At 40.0% G+C, this 19,121-nt stretch overlaps 1 protein-coding gene across 1 annotated transcript; it reads right to left on the bottom strand.

The window, feature by feature from the left end:
* Positions 1–1,064: 1,064 nt before the first annotated feature.
* On the bottom strand, positions 1,065–16,476 carry SLC9D1 (solute carrier family 9 member D1). The gene is made up of 6 exons (XM_010164629.1): positions 15,931–16,476; positions 10,305–10,484; positions 5,658–5,849; positions 4,836–4,964; positions 2,479–2,571; positions 1,065–1,283 (listed from the first exon to the last, which is right to left on the bottom strand). The coding sequence occupies exons 1-6, from the start codon at positions 16,375–16,377 to the stop codon at positions 1,065–1,067; spliced, it is 1,260 nt and encodes a 419-aa protein (XP_010162931.1). The 5' UTR covers positions 16,378–16,476.
* Between the last annotated feature and the right edge of the window lie 2,645 nt (positions 16,477–19,121).

The raw sequence follows: 19,121 nt of genomic DNA, 5'->3' as shown, positions 1-19,121 counted from the left end.
ATATAAATAAATATATATTTAAAATATAATTAAAATATTCATATGAAGTTTCTGTTACACAATAAATATACAGACCTTGCTTAGCAGTTAAGCAGTAGTTATGCATTTACTGGAACTCCTTTACTGAAGACATACAGTCTTTAGAATAACTGACATGTAAGAACCAGCATGTGTAAAATATACACTTTGAATTCAGGCATTAGAATGTGAATATTCTAGGGGGTGGGGAGAACTTTAATGCAGTATGTATGAGGGAAGTTTAAGTGGAAGAAAGCAGGATGGCAAAACTTTTGAAAGGAAGTATTTAGGTGTCTTTGAGAAACTAGCAATACAGCACTTGAAGGTACTTATTTGAAAAGCTGTTGGCTACAAAAGACTACTTGAGCTGGTCTTAGTTTGCTGAAGAAGGATGTGAATTATTTGTTAGCCTTTCTGTCCTGATAACAGACTGGTAGTAATGGTCTAACCTGGGAACATCTTAAAAAGCATAAGGAGTCAGACTCTCAGTGAAGTCAATTCTTATCACAGAATGGTTTGGGTTGGAAGGGACCTTAAAGATCATCCAGTTCCAACCCCCCTGCCATCAGCAGGGACACCTTCCACTAGGTCAGGTTGCTCAAAGCCTCATCCAGCCTGGCCTTGAACACTTCCAGGGAGGGGGCATCCACAACTTCCTTGGGCAACCTGTTCCAGTGTCTGACCACCCTCACAGTGAAAAACTTCTTCCTAATATCTAATCTAAACCTCCCCTCTTCCAATTTAGAGCCATTTCCCCTTGTTTTATCATTAACTGCCCTTATAAAAAGTCCCTCCCCAGCTTTCTTGTAGGCCCAAATTCTTAACATGCAGAGTACTGACTGGGCTACACTGTCTTTCTCCAAAGAGGACTGGCTATGTAAATAGCAGGCATACCTGATAAGAATATACAAAACACTGGTCAGCGTTACAGGAGGATGATTGCTTGTAAAACAGACTTAACAGTGGGTTTTGTTTTGTTTCAGTTTTTTAACTAGTTTCTCTCATAATATTACCAAGTCACCTTCTTTCAGATTTTATTGTAGATACTACAGCAGTCCATATTTAAAATCATATTTACCTTCTTTATCTCCTCGAACACTACCTGCAAGAAATCTTGACACCAATGGCGTGCTCGACAAAGATAAACAAGTGGAAATGAAGACACTTTGTGTTGGTCTAATTTGGAGCAAATGTCCCCATAGTAAACCAAAGGCAATCATCAGAACCGTCATGTAGCAGGGTCCTTGCAAAGATATTTTCCATACCTCGGTAAGAAAACAAGTTTTATGATAAAGTCTGACGACACTTTTCTCACCGATAAGTTACAATGATTTTCAGCTCAAATAAGCAGTTAAAGATGCACGATTTGAGGCTGCAGTGCTGGGCCACAGAAGTAACAGTCTGTCATCCTATACATCCTAAAACTCATAACATAAAGTTATTATGCCTAGTAGATAATATTCTATGTCAGAAGGCTCATTACCAGAATTAGGCAAATTTCCTAGAGCTCACAGGCGAATTAAGGGCCAAGGCTCTAGTATGGGTTGAAATGTATTAAAATAATCAAATGGAAGACCAGTTATTTGACACGATTCCAGGGTGGGGGAAAAATGGGAGTGGCAAAGATCATGATCAATACCAGCAGCCCGCTCCACACACGATTCTGAAGTGACAATTTACATACTACACCGTAGGAATCCTTGAATTATTGATTTTTATCTTTGACTTTAGATGGACTCCAAATAGCAGATTAAGCTGAATGCTCATAAATTTTAACACATTTCAGTTAAACCTTTTATAGTCTCATGAATTCACAACCACCACTTCAGGAACAAATCACACAATGCAACTCTTTACATATATACAGTCTTTACGTATTTTACAGCAGTATTTTCCACTATTAAAATTCTAGCTAATTTGTGAGATACTTTTCTTTTTTTTTTTTTTAATTAGGACCAAAAGAAACTTGTACCTTCTTGCTGAATCCTGATGGCCATATCAGGCAATATTCCAGATTGTGCTAACCTACGTGCAGAATCAGTTTATTAGCCAGTACAGCACGTATCATCAATTCAGTATGCAGTACTTAACAAACTGATTTTTTTTTTATAGCAGGACTGGCAAACATCACTGGATGCTCCATAACAGCAACTGCATGTTAATGCATGTTAAAATAATCAGAGATGGATTGCCATAAATGGTGTGAGATTTTTCTAGTTATCAAACCGTTTTACTAAAATGAAGAGGAATAGTAAAGGGTTTTTTTTGAGACACTAAATAAATAATGCATTCTGTTCTTTCCAGAGTTAAAGAGAAGAAGCAAATGTCATATGTGTCTTTTTAAAAATGTACAAAGCTACACCAGCATATTACAGGGAGAATGTAAAAATCTGAAATAGAACTTATAATTTGCACATTAGCAATTAAATCCTGTAATGTAGAAGTATTATACAAAAATACCTTTCTTAATCTTTCAGGAGAAAATTCCAGACCAACTAGAAAGAGAGTGAAGAATACACCAAACTCTCCTAATGTCTCCACCTGTACAATAGACTTTAAGAAAAAAAATAAAAAAAAAATCAGTGCACAGCAGTTTATTCATCATACAAATTATAAGTCCACTTAAAAAACCACATTGTTTCTCATTATGTTTCCATAGGTTGTTTACTTGGTCATATGACATCAGAAGTTCCCTCAGCATCTTTAGGGTTCAAACATTCTTCCCCATGACCTGGCTGCTACTAGATAATTTGGTTGGCTAGTCCTGGTCACTCAAAATGCACATGTGCATTGATCTAGGTAAGCTAGCTTCCTTGTTGAAAATAAATAGGTTATGTTTTATGCACATGCTATTAAAGCTCCAAGGCTTGCATTCCAGAGTTACTTCTCAATAGCTGGCCAAAGGAAACAAGAGGAGGGGGAAAGGCAAAGACTCATATCCAGTTCTACCATATGGAATAGGAGAAGGCAAAGGAAGTTCCCTGTAGCCCATGGAGATTCCAACAGCGGAGCAGAGACTCACGTGTAGGCCATGGAGGACCCATGCTGGAGCAGAGAAGTTGAGCTTGAGGGCAAGTGAGACTGGAATTGTGACCCCAAGAGTCGCTCAATACCAGAGCGGGGGTGGACCCCCAGAGTAGGGGGTGAGTCTGCAGCCCATGGATGTCCCCATGCTGGAGCTGGGAGCTGAGCCTGAAGAGGTCCATGACTCCCTGGGAAGCTGCTTTGGAACACTTTGTGCCTGGGCTTTCATGCCAGGAATAGCGGCAGAGGTGAACTGACTGCAACCCCTATTCCCTGTCCTCTGTGCCGCTCAAGGGGAGAAGGTAGAGAAATCGGGAGCAAAGTGATTTGAGCCCAGGAAGAAGGGAGGGGTGGGGGAAGGTGTTGTAAGATGTGGTTGTTATGTCTCACTGTGCTACTCAGATGAATGGCAACAAATTAAATTGATTTTTCTTCCCCAAGTTGAGTCTGTTTTGCCCGTGACCATAACTGGTGAGTGAGCCGTCCCTGTCCTCATCCTAATCGGTGCCCCTTTGTTGTGATTCCCTTCCCATCTCACCGGGTGGGGGGAGTGAGTGCAGGACAGCATGGTCCTACCTGCGGATCAAACTACCACAAGTACAGAGAGACAAAAGGAGAGGGCATGAACAAGAGACCCAGTCAAAAGGAACACTATCCAGATGAGTAACATATAATCATAGCTCCACAAGAAACAGGCAGCTCGCTACGAAACTGTCCTAAAGAAACCTTCCTCCTCTCTGTTCTGACCACATCGCCTTCCTCAGTGTAAGTCTCTGAAAACTGATTGCTGAATCCCCTTCTAAAGCCAATCTTACAAACTTGTTTCTCAGTCTAAGTGGTCAAGTTTTCCAGACCTTCTCAATCCAGAAGTTATGTATGACACAAAGGTCATTATTTAATCTCAATTTTAGAATATTAAATTTTGAAAGTGTAGTATTTGTAGCCTTCTCTTCAGATACAAAATTGGCAAAATCCTACAATTTCTACTCATCTACTTGCTTTTAAGCCCAACAGTCACTCTCAACAACAGTCTGCCTAAGAGTGGAGGTTGCAAAGACAGTAAATTCCAAGCAGGTACTTGGATATCAGTGTATCAGACACACATAACTTCACTGGACATTGCCATGCAGCCTTAACACGTGTTCTGTTTTGCCTGTTAGCTAAACAATCTGTTAATGCACACCAGAGCACTAATCAAAATACATGCAGTGTCTAACCAACCACAGCCCATGGTTTCACATCCAGCTAGCCATCAGGGTACATGTAATGGAGCTAAAAAGGTTCAAGAGACTTCAGGAATGTGGGCAGGGGACTGGAAAAGAACCAGGGTGACTAGGATGGATGAAAGAACTACACAGATGCAAAATTACTCTCTGGGAAGCCAAGCCATGCTACTCAGGGAACTACTTGTTTTAGACACTTCCTCCACTGCCAACACTGACTTTTTGCAAGTTCCTGACTATTTGATATCATTTAAATAATTTGGCTCTCAATGTGATGCTTTATGATTAAAGATAAAAAGAAAAAAAAAACATAAACAGAAAAAACCCCACAACATGCAATCTTCAGGTTTCACTTTCAACAATTGCTTATGTCATGATTATATAGGAGAAAAACAACTGGAAACAAAGTGATTCAAAGACAAAGTTTTAAGACCTCATTTTGCAAAGGTCCAGGTTTGAGGATTTTATTTTTTTTTAAATACATTTTGAGGTTGGCAATACTATATCCCTTTAAAACTACTTTTAAACATTTCAATAAATGAAACAGTCAAGAGCAAGCTGCACACTTACCTTGATACTATTTAGTCCTGATGGTCCTAAGAGTACTCCACAGATAATATATCCAAACATGGTTGGCAATCCTATTGTCGTGCACAGCCAGCCACATGGCAAAGACAACATTCCTATTGTCACAATATCCTAAATATATAAGATTTACAAATGTGTTAATATAAAGGACACACTAATTTGTGATGAAATTAAAGACTACTATCTTTCAAAAGACAAATAGCATGGTAAAATTAAATGTAGAATACTGCCTGTGAAAAGAAAACACAACTTTATGTTAAAACAAAATGGTGAAACAGATCCACTTTGGTTTTGGGTTGTTGTTTTTTTTTTGTTTGCCTTTTGGGTTTTTTTGGTTGTTTTTTTGTGGGTTTTTTTAAATCACAATCCAGTTATTATTCATGAAGCACTAATACAATAAAAACCCATGTCTATGTATTTTCCAGTATCCCTGTTTTTCATCATAAGACATGAAGAGATAAATTCTCTCTAGTGACAATATGCAAGTGTCTTCTCAGGCACAGCAGTAGTTTGCTTTAACACTGTGCCATCTAAGAGAAGTGATGCTGCCCCAAAGGTGCAACAAGTTAAATCAAATAAAAACCAGAGAGGATCCATGCAGCCCCACAATCAGTCTTGTGAAGACTATAGTAGGAGCAGGGAACACGTTAGCCAGGTTACCAGTAGACAAGGGAATCATGAATGCTAGGGTAGCTTCAGAGGGATGGATGCTCAAACTATATTCAGTCAAGCAGTAGTAGCATGCAAACTAGTGGGAGTAAGTCTTACCAAAACAAACAACAGGAATGTCTCTAGAATTACTACCTTTATGAAATGATGATCAGCACGAGGAATGGTTGAATCTCTGGGCTTGGTAAGGATATACTGATTGTTCTGGGAATCAATAAGCATACTAAGACCTAAGTCATCCTCTACTTCTCTTTTTGAAGCATTTCTTTTGGAGTTGGCTTCATCTTCTTCCACCCTTAAAACTGCTTCAAAGTTAACACCTCTTACCTGTAAGTAAAAGAATTTTTTTTAACAGGGCCCAGGGCAGGGGCGTGAAGGTGTCAATGAAGCCTACAGTAAAAAAGAAAAGACTATTAGCTGTGCTTAAAGTTGCTCCAAAATTTGTTGACTAAACACACTTCAGTTTCTTCTTATAAAAGTCTTTCAGTCTCTTTATAAAAACTTGATGTCCATAACCGAAAAGGTTATTTTTTTACATTTTAAAAATTAGGGTTTTTCCATACCTCTTTAGTCAAGTTGTTCAATCAAAAAATATAGAGACAGAGTTTCAAAGCTGTAAAATTCCAATTCAGTATTTTCAATGGCATCTAAACTCAAATATTTTTTTAAAAAAGCTTTATCACTTTTAGAACACAAAAAGTTGGATTGAAATGTAACATTTTATTCCCTTAAACAAAAATAACGAGAGATTACAAAGTGATATTCAGTTCACAATAATCTGAAATAATGACTGCAGTCCAAGTTAAAAAAAAAAAGTCACTGTCCTGTAAATTTAAAGGAGAGAAGATAAGAATTGTTTCTACCTAGCTCTGTCTTCAGTGCCTGTAATTACAAAGTGGAAGACACTAGGATGATTTATCATTCATGGTATTTTAAATATTGTAGATTTTACCAATATTGAGAAACAGTTAAGGTTGTTACTTCTTTTAGACTCCAGTAAAGAGTAGGCTGTTGTCACTGCAATGACTGACTACAACACATTCAGCTTTTCTGGACTGACATATTTTGCCCAAACACCTCCCCATTTTAACAAAGAAATACATTCACATAAGCCATCTGTAAAACACTCATTTTTCTTTGCTGATTCCCCAGCACTTTTCCCCAAATTGTTCAGATAAATATAGCATTTTCAATATTTAATATTTAACCTGCAACTTCTTTTCTTCCACTCCTTACATTTGTACTTGTGTATAATTAAATAAAAACTTTTTTCATGGGAATGACCTCTTCCCTTGGTTTTGTACATCATGCAATATGATGGGCCTCTGAAGAATGGAAAGTCACTAAAATCAGACAGAAAAAAAGGAATTTGCAACAAATCACGAAGTTTGCAGAATTATTTAGAAGCATAAAACAGCTGCTTCAAACATCAGCATTTTTAGCTGTTGGAGTGAGAGGCTGATGACCATTTTCTTTTCATGCATTATGTAAATTCTATTTTCACCCTTTTTTGCTCAAAACCTGTGTTTTTATATATATTTTGCCTTTACTTCCCTAAGCTCCCCACTTACCAGGCTATTTTGCATTCCAGAATGAGGTGTCCATTGCTAAGTCCAAGAGACCAAACCACGTTTTCAGCTGATGGGAGAAAGCAGCAGCAGCTGCGTGCCACATACATGCAAACCATTCTCACAGTACTGGAGTAACAAGAAAGACTTCCCCACAGTCAGCGAACATGAAGAACTGTTTCTAATCAGAATACACACAATAAGTGCCCAATCCTACTGTTCTTCTGTCACCTTTGCTCCTGACCCCCTCTCCTACACCCTTATTACTACTCCAGGCACAACAAAACAGAGCTTAGAGATCAATGTTAAATGTGGGCTCCAGAATTTAAAATTTATACTGATGTTCACACTGAAATTATTTCACTGTTCAGTGCAGTGTCCCCATCTTGCAGATGACTATTATTTTGCCTAAAAACCAAAATGCTAATAATCCAACGTCTGTTCTAATGTCTTCTTGGGAATTTAATGTTATGACATTGGCAACTGTGTTCACTAAGCAAAATTATCTTGTAATATGCATCAGCGGTGAAGCACCTACTTTGAAGCTCTGGAACTTCAAACTGATATTGAGTTTGCTACATTCTTTTGTATTTGGTGGCTTATGTGTCTGGAAACCAACCAAACTTCTCTGCATCAAAGTTAAAAATGTATCAAGGATAATATAAAAGCAATGCAGTTGGGTAAATACATTCCTCATCTAGTGGAGTTCACAGTCTAAGTCAGAAATAATACTAGGAAAAAAAAGGGAAGATGTTTATAAGATTCAGACAATTATGAAAAACAAACTGTTTTTTCCTGTGAAATACATATATAAATCATACATTGTGTAGATACTATGGTGCATTTTTACTTTTACAAAAGAAAAGGGAACTGACTAAAGACAGACTGTGCTAGAAGAGCAAGAGTAGATGGCACAGATTCAGATGAGCTTTTAAATACTAATAAATTTTTGAACAAAATTATAAAAAGTGCTTATTTTCATTATTTTATTTCCTGAAACAGCAAATCCTGAAAGCGAGTTGCACATAACAGAATACAGTGTGTAAATACTCTTGCTTTGCATTAAGGAGGGTAGCTCAAATTCTTCTTTTTTTTTTTTTTCATTTGTACCTACTACACTTTTCTATTTGATTATATTTTAATAGAGGCTTTTGTATCTTTATCGGATTACTGATGATTCTATTAGAGCTTCTCTGTTATAATATTCCCATGCTTTTCTCTAGCTTAAGAGAAAACATGCTAGATATTTCTTGCAAAGATGGACATGTAAATAGTCCTCCAGGTTGCAATTCATGATTCCTTTTCTTTCATGAATAGCGATACAAGCAGAAAACCGAAGAGAGACGCTGGCGAAAAAAGGATGTATTGGCGTTTTGCCAACTAACAGGTGCAGCAGAAGAAACCTCATCCCTGGTCTTTCCAAACCGTGCCGTCATACCCCAGCGGAACAGCAGAGGGCACTCCAGCTACCGCGTCCCTTCCCCGTTGCTGCTGCTGCTGCTCCTGCTCCTGCTGCTGCTCCTGCTCCTGCTGCTGCTCCTGCCAGGTAGGATTCCCACTGGGGACAACCGCTGCGAGCTGGTGCACACGAAATAAAAACCGGCTTTCATTTTCACCATGAGCCAGCACTGTGCCCTTGTGGCCAGGAAGGCCAAGGGCATCCTGGGGTGCATTAGAAGGGGTGTGGTTAGTAGGTCGAGAGAGGTTCTCCTCCCCCTCTACTCTGCCCTGGTGAGGCCGCATCTGGAATATTGTGTCCAATTCTGGGCCCCACAGTTCAAGAAGGACAGGGAACTGCTGGAGAGAGTCCAGCACAGAGCCACCAAGATGATTAAGGGAGTGGAGCATCTTCCTTATGAGGAAAGGCTGAGGGAGCTGGGTCTCTTTAGCTTGGAGAAGAGGAGACTGAGGGGTGACCTCATTAATGTTTAGAAATATGTTAAGGGTGAATGTCATGAGGATGGAGCCAGGCTCTTCTCAGTGATGCCCAATGGTAGGACAAGGGGCAATGGGTGTGAGCTGGAACACAGGAGGTTCCGCTTAAACTTGAGAAAAAACTTCTTTACAGTGAGGGTGACAGAGCCCTGGGACAGGCTGCCCAGGGAGGGTGTGGAGTCTCCTTCTCTGGAGACATTCAAGACCTGCCTGGACACCTTCCTGTGTGATCTCATTTAGGTTCCTACTCCGGCAGGGGGGTTGGACTGGATGATCTTTCGAGGTCCCTTCCAATCCCCAACATTCTGTGATTCTGTGATTCACTCAGTAGAGTGAAACTACAAAAAATGGCCAAAACCACAGCGACTTTTTCCTCCTCAACAGAATTCACAAGCTATGCTCGTCTCAGAAGTCACCCTGCAAATCAACAAAAACCTTTCAGAAGCAAAAGCCAAATAAAATTGCAGGCCATGTTTATGCAAAACAGGACCGATTCAGGCAGCCAGTCTCCGAGCTTGGCACAATGGGACACCAGAATAAACCGACATACTCCCAGCTCCAAACACAGACACAGCCTTACCTGAGGGATACTGTCCATCATGCAACACAGAAACAGTGAACAATGAGAACAGGCCAAGGTACGAAAAGCAGAGTAACTCAGAAGTAGAAGAAAGGAACTCCACAAACACACTTCAGGTCCTTACCTTGAACAATATATCTTTTCCCAACCTGTGAAAACTAACTGCAGGGATTCTTGTTCTCCCATAACTTTCTCAACAAAACAGAAAAGAAAAGAGTGGAGACTATGCTTAATATGGTCAACTCCGTATCCTGCAAAGCGTAAATATCAGTCCCCACCACCACCACTGAGATCTCATAACGCTCACGGGCTGTATCGGTGAGATGGACACCACTTGTCATTGTCAAAGTGGCAGCTGCAGGGAGGAAGGCCACTCACATCAAAACCACAGAAATCACTAGTAAAAAGGAGTGATTATTCCTATTTGCTCACTCCTAGCAAACGATCATTCTACCTCTAAATACTTTCCTCTGTTGAAAGAGAAGTTAAAACAAATATAGAGCCAAAAGGGTTTTGTTTTGTTTTTTTTAAATAGTCACTAAAATCCTAACAGCAATTTAACACAAGGAAAACACCCTTATATCTACTATAAACAAATCAATATCAACAATAATTGATATAAATTATTATAATTTAGTTGATATAAACAATATCAACTAAAAACAAACGCACACCAATGAAAAGACTGAGACCACTTACAGATTTGTTGTCATCAAAGGCATGCTCTTCTATTTCTTCTTCCAGTCTATCAGCTGCCTTCCTGACATCTTCTAGAATTTCATCAAGCATTGACAGGCTTTTGTTTTGATGCTGCATGTTCTTAAGGGCTTCCACCTGATGTTTTTCTGCTGCCAATAGCTCAACGTATTCCATCTCTTCCTGTTGAATTTTACAACACACAGATAAAGTGCTGGCCAGGCCTTTGAGCAGGAAAGCGTTTGACATAAATATACGCTTCTTTTGACACAAAACATCTTACAAGTGAAATTGCAAAAGCAGTGTAGACTTTATAATGGTATTTTGAAGATTGCTTTCTCCTGTGGTAATTTTCACTGGGGCAAGTGGGGAAGAAAAACAACAAAACAAACAAACAAAATATCCACCAATTGCCTTTTCTAATCCATTAAACACTGGATCTGCCCCAGGGTTGTGATCCAGAAAATACAAGAAAGGAGTTACTCGGAGGAGCTCTAGGAAATATTTCAGAGCCAAGCAAAGTTTAGAGCTCAATGCTTTAGCAGGGAAGCACAATAAACGTGGAAGCACAGCTTTACTAGCTACAACAAACACATTGGAAGAAAAACACAATGAATCTTAATTTTATAAGCCATTTTATAAACATGGGAAGAGGCCTGTTTATGGTTTTCAAGAATTACAATAACTGTGGAAACAGCTACAAAAAAAAATAGAAGCAGTTGGCAAAGAGTAGAGATGAACAGTCAAGTACTCTAGCTGAGGTTCCTGTTTATGTTTCTCAAGAAGCATTTTTCCTATCAAAAATAAAATACCTGACTTTGTCCATCTTTTCAGTTTGGGCCTCTTATGAACTTGCACTAATGGCTTCCAAAATCCATTTCTAGGCTTCAGAAGTAGGAAAATTAAAAGTCTGATACGGTGCAAAAATATTTCAGTAGCTTCCCTGATAAAGTTATCAAGTTTCAGGTTCAAAAAGAGAACTAAAGAAGCTTTATTTACTGATCAAGACTTAACACCATGCCTTCTAGATGGTTACCAAGATAATAACCAAATTTAATACTTTGTGTATTGATGAGTATAATTTGAGGGTTTTTCTGGGGAAAAAAAAAAAAAAAAGATGCTTCATTTTACACCTACATGCTCTTAAAGATGCACTGGTTGAGAGAGAACAACTATGAATGAGGAAACACAGGCAATGGCAGGCTGCTTCCTTTCTGTTAGATTCAGGATGCTGAGAATATTTAGATGAGGGAGATCCTAAATCTGCTCTTTAGGAGCCAATATTATTACCAATGGAAAAAACAGACTGGGCAAAAAATATCAGCAGTCTCTAAGTAAGACTGAATTCCCAGAAAACACAAGTTTCTGTCTCCATTTTAGATGCTCTGCAATACCCAGTGAGAAACCAGGTAAAACACAGGTCTCCCTTAGGTTGTGTGTTTTATCCACCTACCCCACAGATACTTTGGATAACCCAGGCATCTAAAATGGCCCTAAACTCCTCTGTTTAAATAACTGGAGTGTCCCTTCCTCCACCTATGTTTGCAGATGGGCATTTTCCCCCTTGAAACCTGCAAGAATGTGCATATAATTTAATCAATTCCTTGATGCCAAGACAAGAGTTCAGTACAGCCCATAACTGCAGCTTAACCCTTTTAAAATCCTGACAGTCAGGTGAATACTCCTGGTTGTGATGAAACCACAGAATCGCTGGCTCTTGTCTCTTGGTGTTTAGAATCACCATAGTTACAGCAGCATGATGAAAATTACCCACCCGCTTCCCAAAATAACTGGAGTTGGGGAAAATTAATTAAACTATTAATGTGTTTGGCCCAATATCTATTGCTTTAGTTCTTATGCAACACGTAAGCAAGAGACACAGCCACTCTCATACAGCCTCAAGGAAAAACATTTCTTATCTATTGTTCTCTGCTGACAGACTTTGCTTGAGAGATGTAAAAAACCAGCCTCCCTATGAGCTGCAGATTCTTTCCTCAGTCAGCAACAACTTAGAATGGAATGGATAAGGGCTCTTTCCCCTCAGAAATGGAACAGGTTTTGGCTGGAGGGAGCTGATCAGTCCTTTCTGTTGGCTGAGACAAACTGGCTGAATGGAGTTACAGGTAAACTTCAGAAAAATAAAGCTCCAATTTGCACAAAGTTAACTTTCTCTGAATAACAAGGAAGAAGAGCTTTGAAAAATCTGAGATTAACTGTAAGTTCCTTTGCTTAATAAAGACAAAGGTTTTTGTAGTCTATTAAAGTGGCATCTCTGTTTTCACCTACAGAAGATCAGTGTCGTGGCAGTAGAGTGGGACAGTCAAAGAGAATGGTGTCCAGGAAAAGGACAAGCTATCCCTGACAGCCCGCTACACGTTAAGAAGTGCATCACAGTACCGACAACTGTCCGCAACTCGTGCTGGGACTGGAGACATCTGACCACAAGGTGCCCACCAAACACCTTGTAAGCAAGGTAATGCAGATAAGGATTGTGCGCTAAGCAGAACACTGGAACACCCAGAAACACGAGCAAAATGAGGTAAGATTAAGGAAGACTTTGGGGCAATGGTGGTTAAGAACACAGTGTTGCTGTTGCTGTCTACTGTTCCACCAGGGATGAAAAAAGCATGTTTAGAACAGGAAGCGTCTTTGCACTATTTGTGAGTTACTGTTTCCATCAATGAGTAGTGGGCACCCAAGAAATTACAAGCTGGTAAAAAGTAGTTAAGATTTTGTTGCTTTTTCCTGAACCTCCACACAGGTTCCTGGAACAAAGGAAAGCAGGAGCTATTTTCAGCACTTCTTCCTTCCCTACCCCCTACCATGAACGATTCCACTATAGCTTTTCCCAGCAGCAGGACCAGCAAGAAATGCATCAGGCATGCATACATATCCCAACACTAAAAACCCCCAAATACTTCAACTCAACAGAAATAAAACAAAGGGAAGAATAAAACAAAGGTGATTCTGCCCCTCTACTCCACTCTTGTAAGGCCCCACCTGGAATACTGCGTCCAGTTCTGGAGCCCCCAACACAAGAGACACATGGACCTGTTAGAACAAGTCCAGAGAAGGGCCACCAGGATGATCCGAGGGCTGGAGCACCTCTCCTATGAGGACAGGCTGAGGGAGTTGGGGCTGTTCAGCCTGGAGAAGAGAAGGCTCCGGGGAGATCTCATAGCGGCCTTCCAGTACCTGAAGGGGCCTACAAGAAAGCTGGGGAGGGACTTTTCATAAGGGCAGTTAATGACAAAACAAGGGGAAATGGCTCTAAATTGGAAGAGGGGAGGTTTACATTAGATACTAGGAAGAAGTTTTTCACTGTGAGGGTGGTCAGACACTGGAACAGGTTGCCCAAGGAAGTTGTGGATGCCCCTCCCTGGAAGTGTTTAAGGCCAGGCTGGATGAGGCTTTGAGCAACCTGGTCTAGTGGAGGGTGTCCCTGCTGATGGCACGGGGGTTGGAACTAGATGATCTTTAAGGTCCCTTCCAACCCAAACCATTCTATGATTCTATAAGAATAGAGCACCCTCTACAGTAATTTGTATTTTCCAATCATTCACTCTTTAAAAAAATGGAAAGGAGGTCTTACGAGCACACCAACAAAGTCAGCATTACGGTAAAATTAAACTGGAACAAAACTGAACTTAATATGTGTCTCCTGAAGTAAGAACAAGTCAAAAAAAAAAAAAATGCATCCCATGTAATTCTCATCATTGTGCCATGCATTTCCCTACTAACCTTTGTTTCACTTTATAGAACAATTCTAAGGTTAGAACAACAAATACTCTGTTTAAATAACCACGCGCTGACATAAGCAGGAAGGGTGTAAAGGATTGCGCATTTGAGTAAATATCTTGATATGGTAATATTAAAAAAAAAAGCCTACACACACAATCCACCTCTGCAGAAGTACAGTTGTGACAGGACACACATCTAAAACATCAACACACACACAGGCCTCCTCTCATGAGAAAAATGAAGAAGCACCATCTTGGGCTCAAGGACAGAGGACTTCAGTACTTTACAGCAACGTTGCCAAGAACTAGGTAAATGAGAAAGAAGATTCTGGACAGCTTCACTGCTGCTATTTCAAGAACTCTGAGGGGAAAAAAAGGTGAAAAATAAAATAATTGCTACCATTTCTATGCAGCTGAGGCTGGCACTACCGTTAAGTGCCAATATCAAACTCATATTGAGCAGTTAATTGGAACACACCTAGATCCAAGCTACTCCCTATCCAAATTTGTCGTAATTCAGTCTTTGTTCTCACTGCACAGACCACTCCAGTCTCCCAAGTCTGCATCCTAGCTTCTACTTCCACCAGCTTTGCTTACCATAATTCACTGCACACCTTTCTTGCACACAGTCTCTTGCCACCTTCACCTGTTAAGATCTGCACATCTCTCACACAAACCCCTTTTAGAGATTCTCACAACTCAGATGCTATGTCCCAATTACATATTTTTCCTTCTCTTGCTCCCTTGCACAAGGGCAGCTTTTTCTTTTAAAAGACAGAAAATAAAGAAAATTCTTAATATATTCTTCCAGTGGTTGAGGGGCAGAACAAGGAAAAGAGCAATTTAAATACCAAATCAATTAAACAATCTTTTCTCTCAATGGGAGACTTTCAGTACCCAGCCTGAGCACCACCAAGTCCAGTACACAGAGGCAGATTGTGCACACCCTCACAGGTCTGCATTGACATGGGAACTCAAATTTTCCATGAAGTACTTGTGCTCAACTGTTACTCATCTGTGCTTTTCTTGGTAAAGTTCTCTCAGCCAGCTCTTTCTTGGAAGTACTGTTTTCCAAACCTCCACTTCTTAGGCTAGGAGTCCTATACCAAGATTAAAAATCTAGTCACCTCATATCTTGCCTGTGCATTTACCCACAGCTATACACATATGGAAATAAAAGGCAAGAAGTAATTCTGTTTAAATTGTGGATTTTGGTTGAGCAATTCTCATTTGAAGTAGAAAAAACAGTCAGTATTTCACCAATTTACGGCATCATTTCCATTCTGATAATCCCACTGGTTTATCTGGTGTGATTGTGCTATGTGTACTGACTCATTTCTTGTATTCCTTTCCCTTTAACATAATATTTGTCATAGGTCATATGATTACCTTTAGCTCAGTGATGCCCAATGGCAGGACAAGGGGCAATGGGTGTGAGCTGGAACACAGGAGGTTCCACTTAAACTTGAGAAAAAACTTCTTTACAGTGAGGGTGACAGAGCACTGGAACAGGCTGCCCAGGGAGGTTGTGGAGTCTCCATCGCTGGAGACGAAATTCAAGACCTGCCTGGACACCTTCCTGTGTGGTCTCATTTAGGTTCCTGCTCCAGCAGGGGGATTGGACTGGATGATCTTTCGAGGTCCCTTCCAGTCCCTCACATTCTGTGATTCTGTGACTGCTAGTAAGTTTTAAGCTCTATATGAGAATTACTTCTAATTTTACTAATGAGAACAAATACTTCATTCAAAATCCATTTTAAACAGCAGAACACCACAATTTCCACATAGATGCATTTTTTATTAAAACAGATTGAAATAACCGTGCCACAATAAAATTAAAATCACAAGGAGAATATTAATACTCTAGTAATAAGCATGGGGGAACTAACCTTAATTGCAGCTTCTCTCAAGGCTTCCAGTCTCTGCCTGCTGCTTTCTTTCATATTCACAACATCTTTGTAATCACCCTGTAGAGCTCTCTGGAGGCCATGGATTGCCTGAAAGACTGAGTTTTCACTTTCATTGAGCTCCTTTTGGAAAATTTCAAAGGTATGCACCTGAAAAAGCTTCTCTTCGTCTGACAGTCCCGCATCCTTCTCGACTGCTCTTATCGCATTCTTTAGCTTGTTGAGAACAACGTTCTTCTGGCGAAGAAGGCCAGACAGTTTTCTGCAGCTCTCCAACACCCACTGCTTTCTCTGAGCGATACCAGCTCCTTTCCCACGGTGCAGCTTTATCGCGTGCTTCACTACATCCTCGTGTTCCGCGGGATTTGCTACCTGGCCGCAAGGCAGCGAAACCAACGTCCACAGAGAAATAAATCCAGCCGCCTTCATTCTTCACTTCTTACTGCTGTTGGGAGAATCTGGTAATCCACAACTGCTCACAGCTTTCTGCTACATGGTTTCTGCATCTCCAGTGTGCACATCATGCTGCAAGACAGTACCAAGCAGTTATCAAACGTGATTATGTAAGGCCATTGGGTCAAACAAGTGTAGAAAACAAACCTAAGGCTGCGTCCTACACTCTGATCTTTAACAAAACATATGCAGTCTCCTTCAGTCAACAGTTACTAAAAACAAGAAACAGCCCAAAGTTATTGATATATTTTTGTTTTCCCCTTGACTATTTTCTAGAGACCATCTTGTTTTAAAAACACTGAATGGAAAGCTTAGTCATAATCACAAGGTAGTCATCTGCCCTTCTTCTGGGATGAGAGAAAAGCCATTAAACCAGGGAACTGCTGGAGAGAGTCCAGCACAGAGCCACCAAGATGATTAAGGGAGTGGAGCATCTCCCTTATGAGGAAAGGCTGAGGGAGCTGGGTCTCTTTAGCTTGGAGAAGAGGAGACTGAGGGGAGACCTCATTAATGTTTAGAAATATGTTAAGGGTGAATGTCAGGAGGATGGAGCCAGGCTCTTCTCAGTGATGCCCAATGGTAGGACAAGGGGCAATGGGTGTGAGCTGGAACACGGGAGGGTCCGCTTAAACTTGAGAAAACACTTCTTTACAGTGAGGGTGACAGAGCCCTGGGACAGGCTGCCCAGGGGGGGTGTGGAGTCTCCTTCTCTGGAGACATTCAAGACCCGCCTGGACGCCTTTCTGTGTGATCTCATTTAGGTTCCTGCTCCAGCAGGGGGATTGGACTGGATGATCTTTTGAGGTCCCTTCCAATCCCCAACGTTCTGTGATTCTGTAAATCTGTGATTAAAAATATTAAGCCATGATGCCATAGGCTGCACTTCAACCTAGCACCAGAATTCATTCTTCTTATCTATCAGTAAACCTCTTGTAGTTTTCCAAAACTGTTATTCATAATCATTTGTTATTTATTCAGCCTCAGAATATTGACACATGCAACTATACAAAACATAATGAAAAAAAGCTTAACTGAAACAGATTACATTAGAAGTCATACTCGTGAAGGAAACATTTCTAAAAGAAATAGCAGCAAAACTTCCTGGACTTCTGAGCACTACTACTTTGGATCAAAGATCTTCACCTGAAAGGTTGCATGGCCTTGAGGCATTTTACTTCAAAGCTAACTATTGATCCTCATTATTTTAAACCAGAGCTATAAGAACACTAAAAGTAAAATCAATTCATTCTTAAGGTCATTTCCCAGAAGCTACTTGAAGATCTATATTTAAACTGCTATATTTGCTTTTAGCACCAAGCAGGATAGAATTTCAAAACTAAGAACAAATTTCCTTCCCCCAGGTCCTACAGGAAAATACTGATATTATTGTAAAATAACAAAGCTGCATTTTCTTAAAAAAAAAAAAAGCCCACCCACACAGAAACCCACAAAAAACCCCCACACACCACAATGCTATACGTAACAGTGTATGTACAAAACATACATTCATTACTGAAGCATGGCATCCTAAAAATGCACAACACACACTACCTGTTAGCAGATCATCAATAGAGCAGGTATTTGCCTAAAACTGTAGCTGCAACCTTGATCTCTGAGCCAACAGCTTTAAATAGGATCCAACATATGGACATAGTCATGTGGAAGCAGACTGCCTAAGAGAGAATCTTCTTTCCCCATAATGCAGTAGCAGCCATGATCACAAATACTCAAGCCATCCTTCGTCCATACTCACAAAGGGAAGGGAAGATGACAAGCACTGCCATGCACTACCTAGGCTTTTAAAATGTCCTCCCATCTCTGTTTCAGAGAGAACTGAGAAAACCTGTCTGTGGGTTGGTTTACTTCTTTTCAATGCACGAAATACAAGCCAAAGCATTTAGCTATCAATAGTTGACTATGGGCTAGGGTTTAACAACATGAAGAGCTAAAACATTTAAAATTACAAACTGAAAGCATAATGAAAGTAGCAAAAGCATGTCTACATCATTTTAATTTCAATAAAACAATAAAGTAGAAATATTTCAGAACTTTGATAAAGCTGTAAGTTTTTTCTGGTTTTAAGAGGTCAGGAAAAGATAAGAATCCCCATCACCTGGCAAAATTCTGGAGTGATATTTAAGGAAATATTTCTTCATGTATACAAAGTAATACTCTTCCTGTTTAACATGTCTGGGGGAGAGATTTTGCTGAACATATTAAAACCTCTTCCTGCAAGAAAAAAGGAGAAGAAAACACCTAGTATATATTCAAGCTTCCATTTCCAGGGAGGCGAATAAAACACTGCTGCGTGTCTTACGCAGTGTGTCAAACCACATAACTACATTCTGAGCACACTAGTAAGTTTGCCCATTGTCACGCTGTGTAAACTTACCACTGTGCTTCAGACACAGATGAGTTTTGTTTCAGCAACAGTGTTTTTTAACTTGGCTAACAAAAACTAGTTAGAAAAGTGGCAATAGCTCTTAAGGGAACAGTGACTTCACATATAAAAATTTATGATGTGTTCAGAGTACAAATAAAAAGAAAGAAAAGGAAAAAAAAACCCCCTCACTCCTCTCTGTGCACCAGTAATTATCAAATTAGAGGGAACTTCTGTCGTTGGGGGTCCTTTTTAAGCACAGTTTATTTTCTGACAGATCACAGATGCTATGATCTTCCCGATTTTCCTTCCCAAACATGATCAAGCCAATACTGGACCC

The sequence above is a fragment of the Antrostomus carolinensis genome, unplaced genomic scaffold (assembly GCF_000700745.2).
Source record: "Antrostomus carolinensis isolate BGI_N321 unplaced genomic scaffold, ASM70074v2 scaffold26293, whole genome shotgun sequence".
In the NCBI taxonomy this organism is placed as follows: Eukaryota; Metazoa; Chordata; class Aves; order Caprimulgiformes; family Caprimulgidae; genus Antrostomus; species Antrostomus carolinensis.
Note: the sequence above shows the minus strand (reverse complement) of the source record. Positions and strands in the feature narration are given on the sequence as shown.

Bases quoted from the DNA above. Each gene is read 5' to 3' on its own strand.
- SLC9D1 (XM_010164629.1), bottom strand. From the start codon at position 16,377: ATGAAGGCGGCTGGATTTATTTCTCTGTGGACGTTGGTTTCGCTGCCT. The intron at 5,850-10,304 runs GTAAGTGGTCTC...TTTTACTTACAG, and splicing joins CCTTTGATGACAACAAATCT to GTAAGAGGTGTTAACTTTGA. The intron at 1,284-2,478 runs GTATTTTTGTAT...TTTCTTACCGAG, and splicing joins CTCCTGAAAGATTAAGAAAG to GTATGGAAAATATCTTTGCA.